Raw genomic sequence first — 13,322 nt, 5'->3', positions numbered from 1 at the left:
ATATATTTTAAATAAGAATTATTCTTTTGAATGTTAAACATTTTGTGTAACAAATAATATTCAATTTTTTTACATAAAACTTTTATTTTTTTACATACATTTATAATATGTACATTTTCAATACAAACACTTTAAGCTGTAAGCGAATATCAGTCCATATGAAAAACTTATTGCTACGCCAATGAATCTGACTCCAGACACTCCAGTTATGATGACCTAAAAGGAAAAAATGCGGCACATAAATCCTTTTTGAGTAAGAAAGGTTTAAAAGAGAGGGTTGCTACTCCATTCTGTGGATTTTGGTCTTGAAAATAAGAATATATTAAGTAAGAACTTTTAAGGGATAGTTTTAACTTTTGAGGAAATTTTACATTAGATATGCATGCAATAAAGCTAAAAATAAGGATATTTGGAAATGTTCTTCCAAAAATTGGGAAATGTTAGGAAATTGAGCTATTTTGAGTAAAAATATTCAAATATTTTTTTTTAAACCAACAGTGAAAAACAGAAAAAAATATGTGAACACTAATGGCTAAAATAGTATACTCTCTTGTTCAGAGGAATACTTATTTGAATTGGCACTTTCTATCCTTTGCCTCATTTTATATTAATGTCATACGACGTCATAAACTTAGAAGAAGAAAGAAAACTGAAAAGCAACGAAATTTAAATGTAATATCTAAGTGTTAACAATAAAATTACTTTGAATGTGACAATATTAGTAAGTAACAATCTGTATATACTATAACATTAATTCATTGTATACATAAATATGGGTTTATTAACAAATTGTCCGAGTATTTACAGTTGCAAGGTTATTCGGCTGAACCTAATGCTTGGTTTGTTTTGTGAGTCGAATAGTTCAGTGAATCGAATACCAACAAATATTTGGTACATCCCTATTTGCTAACCAAATTCGTTTACCATGCATAAAGCTAGTTATATCCCCCATATAGGAGCTAGGGTATATTACCAGGCCGAGATTAAGAAACTGTCTGGGAGGAAAAATGTGATTAAAATATTTTTGCATACTTCTTGACAAATACAGAACGGGCTTGCGACACAAACTGGTAAAGGTAACGCTAGGGAGATGATTATAACAGTGGGATCAAATATATATTTTAACACACACTAATGACAATTGTGGCAACATTTAAAGCTCAAAACCAAATATCAAAAGAATTTGATAGATAACCAAATATGGTAACCTTTCTCTCAAAGGAGACCACAGAAAATGCGAATGACTAGTGTGGATTCAGAGGAGGAGGGGGGGAGGTCGTAACCTTCCTTCAAATATATCGACAAAAATCTTTGCGAAACTGATGAATATAATTTGATTGTCCAAGAAAATTATTATTCGACTAAATGGGGATTGTTAACATTGCGTTTAAGGGAAAATATTCGGTTCCGGGAGGTTAGCTACCTGAATAAAAGGGGCTGATAGTATTTCAATTTTCGAATGAAGTTATTTCTTCGATTTCCTCACATGACAATTCTCTTGCGAGATACATACTTATATAATTATTTAGCAGTAAAATGTAGGTAAAAAGTAATAAATATGTCAGGTTCTTGAATGACCCAACAGCTTTTAACTTAATATACTTTTAATTCTTATTGTATAAAATTAAATGATTATGCATAGATATTAACATAATAAAACTAAATTTTACCTTATATTTCTGTTCTAATTTCTTTCTGCTTCTCATCTTTTGGGAATCTAAGCCATCACGCTCACTGAAGTGATTGCAAATGGGTGCAAAAAATTCATGGTTCTGAAGGAAAAAAGGAATATATCAAAAGATGTACATAAATACAACTAAGCAGATAAAATGTTCCAATCAAAATATTCAAAAATTATCAGATTTATAAGTAAACAACACATTTCAATTAAGCAATTTTCAGCACATATTCTTAGAAATCATGTTTGAATGACATTGAAAAATGAGTGTCGGCTAAAAGTCTTATACTGAATGTATTAGGTAACAAAATACTTGGAATTTCGATAGTAAAAGCCACAGTGTAGAACGGCTTAAAGACAGATACTTTTCCTAGAATCCCATTCTTTTTTGAAGCAAAATGCAGAGTTGATCTTTTTCCTCACTTTGTCTACTTTAGGTATTGTCTCAATCACATAATTTTTTTTAAATGTAAACCTATTACAGTCAACCCTCGTTTATTGCGGTTAATTTGTTCCAGACTTTATCGCGATAACTGAATTTCCGCGAAGTAGGATTCTGTATATATTTTTCTAATTAGAGCGCATAACATTTACTTACGGCAATTTAAATAAGTTATCATAGTTAGAGCCCCCTAGACATAAAACAGCATCCTTAGCCACCATTACATTTGTATTACTTAATATGTTGCACAAAATATGAGAAAATTAGATATGTTAGACGTAATAGATATCACATTGTTAATTGTTGGGAAATAAAATATACACACATGCAGTTCTTATACACTACTACTAGTCTATGAGAAACCTCAACTTGTTCGATGATGAATCAATTGCCCGTTAGTGACCGTAGCAGCCCTTGTTCTTCCTCTACATTTACATATACAACTTAAAAAAATAGTACATTGTTCAACACCATTTACAGATGTATTTATCCCCTAGTAAATAATACAGTGATTTATACTTTCCAGTTAGTGCTTAACGGTTAAAATGAGATAGCGATTCCTTACACTTTCTTCGGCAATTTTATACCTCCACTCCCTCAACTGCTACAACTTGCACCTCAGACCTAACTTAAAAGACATATACTTTGTAATTCTTTTGTAGAAAAATGTTTACACGAGTGCATAAAAAAGGCTAATTACTATATTTGGAGAGAAAAAAAACTAGAAAAAACCGCGATGTAGTGAAGGCGCGAAAGTCGAAGCGCAAAGTAGCGAGGGGCGACTGTAATAAAATACTAAGAACAAATTAATAAAAGTAGAAAATAACACCAACACTACACAGCAAATGATATATAGGTTCAACAAATCTGGACAAATGTCTTGCTGTCAAGAACAAATAGCGGTATATGAAATGTATGAAATACGTATGTATTTTGTAACTTTAGTTTAAAACTTTTACCCATGCAAATGCTTTGTAATCCAAGAAAAACCTGCAGTGATTAGTGAACAGTGAAAATTGAAGCATCACAACATGGAACATGGGTGGTTAAGTGAACATAGAATATACTTTAAAATTATTGCATTTCTTGCTCTAACTTACTTTCAACCAAAATAATAAAACTTACGGCTAATAAATTCTAGGAAGAAATTAATATCTGCAGAATAAACAGAACCGGTAAACGATATAACGTAGGATATCGGTACGACGAATGTAAACAAACGTTCAAAAACAGAAAAAAACCCCATGAAACTAGGGAAATGCCGTTTATTTTGTGACTTTGACTTATTTAATCTCAATGTAACTTGCTTTTAATGAGAGAAAAATGTGTGAGGAATTCGTTTAGAGTTAAAAATAGTAGCAACACAATGTGGAGCATGGTGGTTCATTCAGTGATGATAAACAAAATTTTTTGATATATGCATTGCATATGATGCTTTAACATACTATGAAATGTCATAAAAAGTTTCATAACTGAGTTGAAATATGCAGAATATTTTAAAAAACTGGCAGAATTACCACCAGCACTACATCTCTACGAATGCAAACAAACATTTATGTTATTCTGAAAAACCGAAAAAAAAAACCCCAAAAATTTCGTGAATTACGGATTTTTTGGAGACTTTTACTCATTTAATATGGAAATAGTTTCATCAATTCAAGTAGTTTTTGATTGAAGGAAAATTTGCGACAATAATAGTAACACTACATGCAGAATGGTAGCTCAATGATTCATTACGCGAACGTAAACAAAACTTTATCTCATTCTCAAATAAAATCTGTGCCGAAAATGAACATAAGACTGATTGCATTTGATACTTCAACTTACTTGGTATTGAAATAAGTGCTTTTTAAAACGAAGAAATAGGTAAATCTTTTCATAATTCCACATATATTAGACCTCACTTAGCTCCTCGTAGAGATAACATGGGAACGGAATGATGGTTCACAAACTGCTGAACCAGGCAGCTCGGAAGTGACGTCACACTAATGCACTCCATTTTGAGGGGGAAGCAAACATTGTGTTAGAGGAAATGTATTGCACGAATTATGGAAAAAACAACGTTTTTTATTTCCTAGTTTTGTAATTAACGAACTTCATGAAGCGCATTAATTATGAATTTCTTGGTTTTCACGATTATGCTACTAGTTCAACTTGTCGACCAGACGTAAGTTCTCATGGCAACAAAACTGTCAAAAGAGCTGGAAATTTTCTTCTTGGTAGGTATAATCCCCACAATTGCTAAATTTTTCATTCCTTGCAGGCAGATGAAAATTTTTAAATTTTTGCTACAGCAAATTATTTTAGAGTCGTGGAAATTATATGCTGTTGATTATTATAAAAAAAAAAAAAAAAGAAGATAAGTTGAAAACATTTCCAGAACCAAAAAATGCAACATTTTTTGGTTAGTTGGTTTGAGTTTATTGATCTTAAGATAAATCAAACCAAAACATAAGTGGTTATTGCTATGTCCATATTTTTCTATGTAGCTGCTTGACATTTTATGAAGTTTCAGAAACGTTATCCATGTTTTGCTTAATTTCCTTTTGATAAATTTTTGTGATTTGATGTTGATTTTTTCCTGTTTCATTATTTAGGTCCTAGGCTAGGAAATTCTCCTGTTAGGAGCATTGTCCAATGCTTAGGAAGAAAAATAGGCACAGATAACTTTTATACTTTGAAGGTTAGTAACTAGTGTGTTAAAAGTTCTTTTCTTCGCAAACAGTTTTATTGTAAAATAAATTGCTTGTCATAATATTATTTATTTAATTACTTTGAGCAGTCTAAGAGGCCAGTTAATTCAGGGAAGGCTGCAAACCTGGACAATCACTCAGAATCCCATATCCACTAATTATTACTAGCATGCTGAAATAAGAAAGTTTTTATAATGATAAGATGGGAACATATAATCATTTCTAAATCTTTCTAAAGATGATGAATGCATGATAGGATATTATGCATCCATTCATCTTTAGAAAACTAACTTGATCTAGTTCAAGAATACATTAAGCGCCCTTTTAAACCCAAGATAGTGGCAAGTCTCCTGGTTTAATTTATTTAATTATTTTTTCACTGAGGAAGATATTTCTCCTTGGAAATCATTTAATGCCAGATATTAATTTTATTTTTATGGGTTCTTCAGAAAGTAATTATTTAATCGGTTAAAAATACCACAATTTAATAAGAGTAGAAAACTTTTGATATGGCTTAAATTAACAAATTGATTATTGCTGTTACTCTTCTTCATACCACAATTTATTTGAAAGCTTTACATATTTCTATACCTCAGAGCCAGAAGTATGTATGTCACGCCATAGTAATTTTACAGGAGAGAGGATAAACTTTTCTGGAGCATGTAAAAGATTCTGAAAGAAAGAACCATTTTATGTTAAAATGAGTAAATACAGAATCTATACCAGACTTGGAGTCAATTATGAAAGAATGTAATCGATTACAAGCTTGACAAATAGGAGATTACAATTATGATTTTGATTATAATCCTCTACCAAAACATAATTAAGATTACAGCGATGATTAGATTATTTAAAAAATGTAATCGATTACAATTATCATGTACCGATTACGATTTTGATTACAGTTACATTCTCGTGGAAGAAAAATACATGCATATATATATATATATATATATATAATTCTTATTGCTCGTTTGCGGTAACTATGTCATAGCTGAAAAAATTATGATTTTTGATTGTGCTTTTAAATACTACATAACTATTTTGACAATGTATCCTGCAAAGGTAATTAGATATCCCTTATCTAAATGACTCGCACCATCATAATGTATATTGTACATGATTTAAATATTCATTGTTATTTTACATACAACCAAAATTTTAGAGGTTATGATTTCTAAAATTTACGTGCTATATTTCTACTCTATTCTCTACAATTTAATATAATACTATGTAATTTAGCCCAATTATTGAGAAAAATAAAGCTATGTTTCTTTTAAATGCAGGATTTGTAAAACATGCATAGTATTAAAATACATTCAGATATTATAAGCAAATGCTATGAAAGTGTAAATTTTCAAAAACAAATACTGCATTTAAAATAATCTTTTATTACATTTCAATAGCACCAATGCTTCAAAACTGTCAGGTTTCATTCTCTGAGAAGTGTAAAATTTTCCAGCAATGACGAACAAACGCTCAACTGGAGGAGACGATGCGCAAAAGGTGCAATTTTACTAAGCAGTGCCTACACATGAATGTTTGATCCCCAGTATTTTAGGGAAACAATATCATGCCCATTTGGTTCGCTAGTTTCATAAGCTTTTAGTTGACTTTCAATTTTCTCTTTTATGGGTCATTCCACAAAAAGTGTAACTTTTCTGTCACACGCCTTTTACAGTAAAAACTTTAAAGAACAATTCATTTAACAATGACTTTTAATTTCATCAAAAATATATCTATTTAAACCTACCAACAGTTTTTTTAAAAATAATTTTTATTTTAGTATATTTTTGGTTTACAACATGTGAATTCTCACCTCATTGGCATGTCACACACTGTGACTGTTTATGTTGCTTCATAACTTGTTTAATTAAAAGTATATACTTATTTATTTATTATTCCTTTCACAAGTGTCTCAAATATAAATTATTCAAGTAAATTTAATTTTTTAATATTGTGTTTTAGTAGGACAAGGAGTCATGTCACACAATAAATTCTCACCTTCGTTACCGAAACGCAAAATAATATTCCTCATTAACATGTGGCGGAAATGACATCAAATTTTATTTTCCATGACACATAGTTGAAGTTGTGAGATTTTTGTCAAAAAACAAAAAGATAGATTTTGCTTCAAAAACTTAGTATAGTTATTCTGACTTCTCACCTCCGTGAACTTGAATTTCGGGCTGTAAACTAGTGTAAAAAAAGAAGTGAACATGTTTTCATATGCTTAACATGTGCAGATTGTAGCAACGAAGAAAAAAAAAATCCCTGAAAAATGTATCTATTATAAATGGAAAATTCCTCACCTCCATGACAGACCTTTTCAATGTCATTATTTCTGAGGGGAAAATAAATGACGGAGGGCAAATACATCAATAATAGGCATTCTACCAAAATTATAAATTGCCAGTATATCCTCAAATTTACTAAAAACATTCATTCTTTCAACAAACTTTTCAACATTTATTTGATACCACTAATTAAGCTGTACTTTAATTAAGAGAGCTTAATATTATATTCCCACTAATCATTAAAATAGCTGATTGCTTGCACAATTAACAAATTACTACTTTGATATTAAATTGGCCTTGATTTTTAAATATTAAAAGTTTTTCTTTTTTTTATGTTCTAGGAACAAGGCATTTTTAAATTTTTTTATTTATGCGTAAAATAATTAGAACTTAGCTGGGCCCTTCTTTATGGTTGTTTCTAGTAGGTAACACTTTCATGTAAGAACAAAAAAAAAGAAGATAAGGTTTCGAAATTGAAAAATATTTGCATTCAAAAGTTATGTTTTCTGGAGAATGACCCTTAAGCAAGAATTATCACTTTTGGAAGTGTGGGCAGGTTTTTCTAAAAATGCGAACAGTTTCTTTCTTTTATTTATTTTTTTGAAGGCAGTTTTGGTGACACATCTTCTGTGAATGAAGGTAGAAAAACCTAAAAACATCAAAAGGCATATTGTTTTTCTAAACTTTCTAACCAAAAACATATGCCAGTACTGTTTATATTGTTCTCTTTCCAAGGCCCCAGCTTCACTTGTTTGCCTGTCATTGAGTGATGAAAAGGAAAATCGATGACCAATCCTTAAAACCCCGCCTTGCATTCCTGCAGGGTCCCTATCAATGGCACCTACAGGGTACAAACAACTCACGATACAGCTCGTTTATGATCCTCATTTGACAACCGTCAGCAGTGCCCAAAGGCCCTCTTTTTTACGTTTCTGTTGAAGTCTTATCTTCTCCTCAGTCTCGATCCCATCTCCTTTATACATGGTAGAATCTCAGCTAACAAGTTTTCACTTGCAGCAAGTCAGGATTACACAATTACAATGGTTCATTACAATTATTGAAATTAAGATTACAGTTACGATTATGCAAGAAACAGTTGATTAAGATTACAAGATTACGAGTGTTTTATTGCCAGATTATGATTACGATTACAGAAAAATGTAATTGATTACGCAGATTACAATTACGTAATCGACCATTACTCTAAGCCTGCTCTATACTAATCAAAAAATAACTTTATTTGTGTGATATTAAGGGAATTGAATTATAATGAAATGTGTTATTCCCTATAGTTGACCATGTACAGAGTTATGGAACAAAGGGGTTGGGGGGGGGGGGAAGGGATGTAGCAGATCCAGTTTTTGGACCAGATGAAGGTGAACTAAGATAAAAACTGCAAAAGAGAGAAGATTCTTGCCCCTCAGATCTGTCAACTGGTTTTGAAAAACAGGGAGGGGACTATGTATTGCACTTAGAGGGGTAAAGAAAAACCATAAAAAAACACTATCTTGCAAAATTTACAAAAGCTAGACCACAAAGAAGACTAATCCCCCAGTATACCCAGAAGGCAAACTATTGCAGTGTCTGGCATGAGGGGGGGGGGATTAACGGGATTTATGAGAGTAAGTATCTTTTTGGCTATTGGGTCTGAAGGATTAATAGCAAATTTGGGATCAAAAAAAAAAAAAAATTACACAGCTAAAAATTAAATGTAACTTTGAACCTAAAGGAGGGAGCTCTAGCTCCTTAGCTCCCTCGGGTCCTCCACCCTTGGCTTGGAAAAATCTACTCTTCTGCCAGTTTGCTTAAAAAAAATTTGCATTCGTTGCTCGGTTTGTCCTCAGTTTTTGCCGACAGTTCAAATTTCCTCCCCCCTTTAATATAGCAAAAGGTATGATTAAAATTGAAAAATGGGGGGGGGGGATGAAACGTCGGCGAAACTGGGCAGACACCAGTTGCTCTTATGTCTTCTAAAAATTATTGTAAAAGAGAAATTGTGTTACATTTTTCTAAAGAAGCAAGAACTGTTTTATATGCAAAACCAAACTGATGCACTTCTGTTTGCTCATTTACATTTTAAATACAATCAAACCCTGTTAATGCAAAACTCTAGGGATCTGATCTATCATTTTATGATAATCGGTTTTTCATCTTATTGGTATAAGTGATTGTCGACTACTACTTACATCAGGGGCAAACAAGTTTTTTGTGTAAAACAATATTTTCACTTAAAAGCGATTTGCATTAACAAAGTTGACGACAAGACGCATAAAGATTTCCCCTCAGTAAATTTTTGCTTTTCATACAAACTTAAGGTGGCTGCTACTAAAACTGAATAAAGTTTGGGTTAATAGTGCATTAAGTGGTTATGAAAGAGTGCAAAAACCATTGGATGGTAATGATGCAAAATGTCAGGGACAAATTAAATCTGTTTCACAAAAATTTCAAAATTGCAATCAAACAAAATATAAAATTTGTTTTGAATTTGATTGTGTGAGGCAATTATGAAAAAAAAATTTCAAGATATTTTTTAGTTTTATTTGCAGTATAGTTAGATCACAAAAGACAAACATTGAGTCAAGAGACAGTGGATGTTAATGACTTTTTAGTATATATCTTTTTTGTCTCAACAAAAATAGGTATTGTCTATCACTGTTAAATCTATGTTATTTTGTTTGGTAGAAGGTGACTATTAGTATTAAAAAAATAATTTAAAAAAATTTATGAGGTTGCAGCAAATATGGGACGGAAAATTCTACATTTCTAGAAAATGACTCTTGTACCATTGAATGTAACAACAAGCCACATGGATTAGCTTTGTGGACTTCATGTGCACAGAAGGTCATAGGTTGGGTCGCACTGGTATACATATATTTGAAATGCTAGCTTGAAAAAACCCTAATTTTCGTTTTGTGATGATTTAAGTTTTTGATTGTGTGTGTTTTTTTTTTAATTATAAAATTACTTTTTTAGATTTTAACCCTACAAGACCTTAAGGATGAAACTCAGGATGACAGGCAAGGTAAAATGCTCCTTCATACAGAATATTCACTCTTATCATTGCTTCACAATCAAGAAGGTGTAGTTCACCATCATGGTTTATTTAAAGTAAGTATTCTAATGCTGGTGCTGTATACTTTTTCAAAAATTAAACCTGTTAAGACACCAACCAAATAACACTTGCATACTTACAGGGCATTTGCATGAACATAGTTTACTGATTGAAGACTAATAAGGTGATTTTTTTGCATAGCTACAAATGTTCACATTTTTGGCATTATAATTTGCACTTTTAGCAACTTTTCATAGTTTTCGTCAACCTCAATTTTTACATTCTGAAGTCTGATTACATCCACTTTTGTGAAATATGCTCATTTTTGTTTATGTGTTTTACTACTAGAACATCAATAGTTTAGTGTTAACAATTATTTTGCACCCTTTGTTTTTTTAAACTTTTCTTTTTAAATCTATATTTTAAAATGCGTTATCTTTTTATGTTGTCTTTAGGAATTGAACTTTTCTAATCTAACGTGCTTATTGTGTATTTTATAAAATAAACAAAAAATGTTTTTGAGCAGGCCTGCGGAGAGGCACAATTATTATAATACTGTAGTAATTCGTAATCTGTCCTTTCGTGTAAAGAAAACCTAAACATTGTAAATATAGGCACACGCATTCTCTCTAACAGTTTCAAAAAATGATCATGCTTAAAATTTTTAAATTGAAAACAGGAATATTTCGTTTAATGTTTTTTTTTTTTTTTTTTTGAAAAATAAAAAGATGTGTTTCAATACATGTTTAAGAGTACATTTTGACAAAGCACAAAATGTTTACACAATTGTTTTTTTTTTAAATAAATTAAATGCCAAATGTATGTTTTCCATATAAAATTTATCTACTAAACCTCACTCCAGGTGTTAACTATATATTCCTTGAACGCCATTGCATTAAGGCGCTTGAAAGACATTTGCACGATGGCGACGATCAGGCTTGGCGCAGGTCTGCCCCAACCTATAAAATGCCCAATTTTTTAGAAGTGAATGATAAGTTTTCCTGTTAAAAAAATACTTTATTTTGCCCTCAAGTTTTTAAACGTTTTTCAACTGACTATCTTAATGGAAAGGTTTTAAATGATAATTAGTAGCACAGTAGAAAAATTTGATTGTTCTTCCAAATGCAGCTGCTATGCAAACCTCAAAGCTAGCAAAGATGCACTATTATGCACTTGAAACATAATTGTTATGATAATGTATAATTGACAATGTTAATGTATGCATTAAATTTCATAATTTCAGCTTTAATACTTATCGTACTAGATGCTTTTTCTAAAGTGCAAATACATTGATATATTTTGAATTAATTTCTAAATTTGAAATGATGTATATAATGCAAAACCTCTGGTCTCAAGGTGTGCATTATAATGGTCTTCTACTGTACTACTTCTAGTGAACCGGATGTTAATACAATCTGAAATCTTTTTCTCAGCTGTACATGAGAACTTTTAACAGAACTTGCAATCAGACTCGTTATATATAAGTTTATAATAATTTTATCAAACCCATATGCTTGTAGACTTTTATCAAACTTGAACAGATAAAATAAAATTATAGATAAATAGCATGTCTGTGGCAGGGGATCAAATTGAAAAAAAATGTTATATCAGTGTCAAAATATGATCAACATTAATTTAAAATTTCTCTGCTAAAAAAGGAGAGAAAAAGAAAAAAACAGAATTTCCATTTTGAATTTAGTGGGCCAATCCAACAGAAAAGGATGTTAGAAGCTGGATAACTTAGGAAACGGACAACGTAAAATCAGGGTTCCACTGTACATATACAGTTTGATCGAATCTGTCATATGAAAGGGGGGTGATAGAAGAGCCCAAGCGGAGCATAGAACCACTTATTATTGTGTCCAATCCTTAAGCATAACGGAGTTATGGTAGATATAAAGAAAATGAGTAAAAAACAAAATTTCTGAGAAAACAACCAATTTTTGAGATTCCTGTTGGACCTACACACAAAATAAGTACATATTTGGAAAGAACAGACAAAATCCAACAAAATGACACTTTTCCTATCAAAATAGTTGCATTTTACAGTGAGCTACAAGCTTTGAAACATTGGACTCACTCAGATTTAAAATGGTGCTAAAGTTTTCAATCAAAATTTTGAAAATCAACCGTATGAGCTACAATCAGGCAAATCTACCAAAAACTGACCCATTTCACTAGTTTTCAGGTGATACAACAACAAATCATATGGGACTTCAAGTTCAGCTGAAATTCAGGCTTTTTGTTGGAAACTGTAAAATCTGCATTCGGGTAATATTACTCTTCGGGCGTGTTACTTTTACACAACATTTTCCAACTTTAATGCCCTTTCTAACAAACTTAATGGGCACTTTTCATAGTTTTCTCAACAAGTTGTTAAATTTTCATGTGTTTTAAGTATGCAAAAAAAAAAAGTTGAAGATCCATATTTTTTGTAGTAAAATTTTTTTTCTGAAATTTCGTTACGTGTGTTCTCTTTGATAAAGCTAGATAATTGAAACTTTGTATATATACGTTTAATTCTATGAAGTATAAATGAGTAAAATCAAGATTTGTTTTTTATAGAGAGATACATTGTCAAAGGCGTATTTAGAGACTTTTTAAAAAATTTAAGCAGTAAATATTTTTCCGCTCTCTCTGGAGCAGGAATGGCATCAAGTAAGCAAGGCAAATGATGTTCAATGAACTCTAAATATGTGTTTCCTGTTAAGCTACTTCAAAACACATATGGACCAACCATATGATCTCTGATTAAGCCAAACCAAACATTTAAGCTGAATCGAGTTTGGAACGATGAGCTTCAGATTAAAAAGGGATATGTTCAGCATACTGACACCAGTTTCGCAAATTTATGATTCCCCGACTAGTGAACAACAACTCACCTGTCCACAGTATCTTTATTAGAAAATGGTGTTCTTCAATCTCTCGTGCTAGTAGCCATCTGCAAAAAGTTACCCTCTTTTCTAAATCTGAATTGCGCAATTCTTCTACTAGTGTGAAATGGTAATGATGACCCTTGTTTTGATGCAATGTTTTCATAACTTAACTTTGAAAGCCCTCCTTCTCTAGCAATCGTGCCTGAACTCACAATTGGGTTTTCCCCTATTCGGTAGCACATACTCCTCAACATCGGCAGAACCTAGATCTTGGCCCCTTTTCT

The 13,322-nt window shown here is 31.4% G+C and overlaps 1 protein-coding gene and 1 long non-coding RNA gene across 3 annotated transcripts in view; one reads left to right on the top strand and one right to left on the bottom strand.

The window, feature by feature from the left end:
* Nucleotides 1-13,322, top strand: part of LOC129235300 (serine/threonine-protein kinase 40-like) — an 89,396-nt gene that overhangs the window by 56,725 nt on the left and 19,349 nt on the right. The window contains exons 1-3 of one of the 2 annotated variants that reach the window (XM_054869029.1): nucleotides 4,126-4,339; nucleotides 4,718-4,803; nucleotides 10,084-10,218. In XM_054869029.1, the coding sequence (XP_054725004.1) occupies nucleotides 4,219-4,339; nucleotides 4,718-4,803; nucleotides 10,084-10,218 (342 nt within the window). In that variant the 5' untranslated portion in view covers nucleotides 4,126-4,218. Of the gene's footprint in view, nucleotides 1-4,125; nucleotides 4,340-4,717; nucleotides 4,804-10,083; nucleotides 10,219-13,322 lie in introns of those variants that run through there. The other variant, XM_054869030.1, reaches the window with a different exon arrangement.
* On the bottom strand, nucleotides 130-4,114 carry LOC129235301 (uncharacterized). Its single transcript, XR_008581581.1, has 3 exons — nucleotides 3,948-4,114; nucleotides 1,671-1,772; nucleotides 130-216 (listed from the first exon to the last, which is right to left on the bottom strand). It is a non-coding gene; the product is annotated as an uncharacterized LOC129235301 (long non-coding RNA).

The sequence above is a fragment of the Uloborus diversus genome, chromosome 2 (assembly GCF_026930045.1).
Source record: "Uloborus diversus isolate 005 chromosome 2, Udiv.v.3.1, whole genome shotgun sequence".
Classification (NCBI taxonomy): Eukaryota; Metazoa; Arthropoda; class Arachnida; order Araneae; family Uloboridae; genus Uloborus; species Uloborus diversus.
Note: the sequence above shows the minus strand (reverse complement) of the source record. Positions and strands in the feature narration are given on the sequence as shown.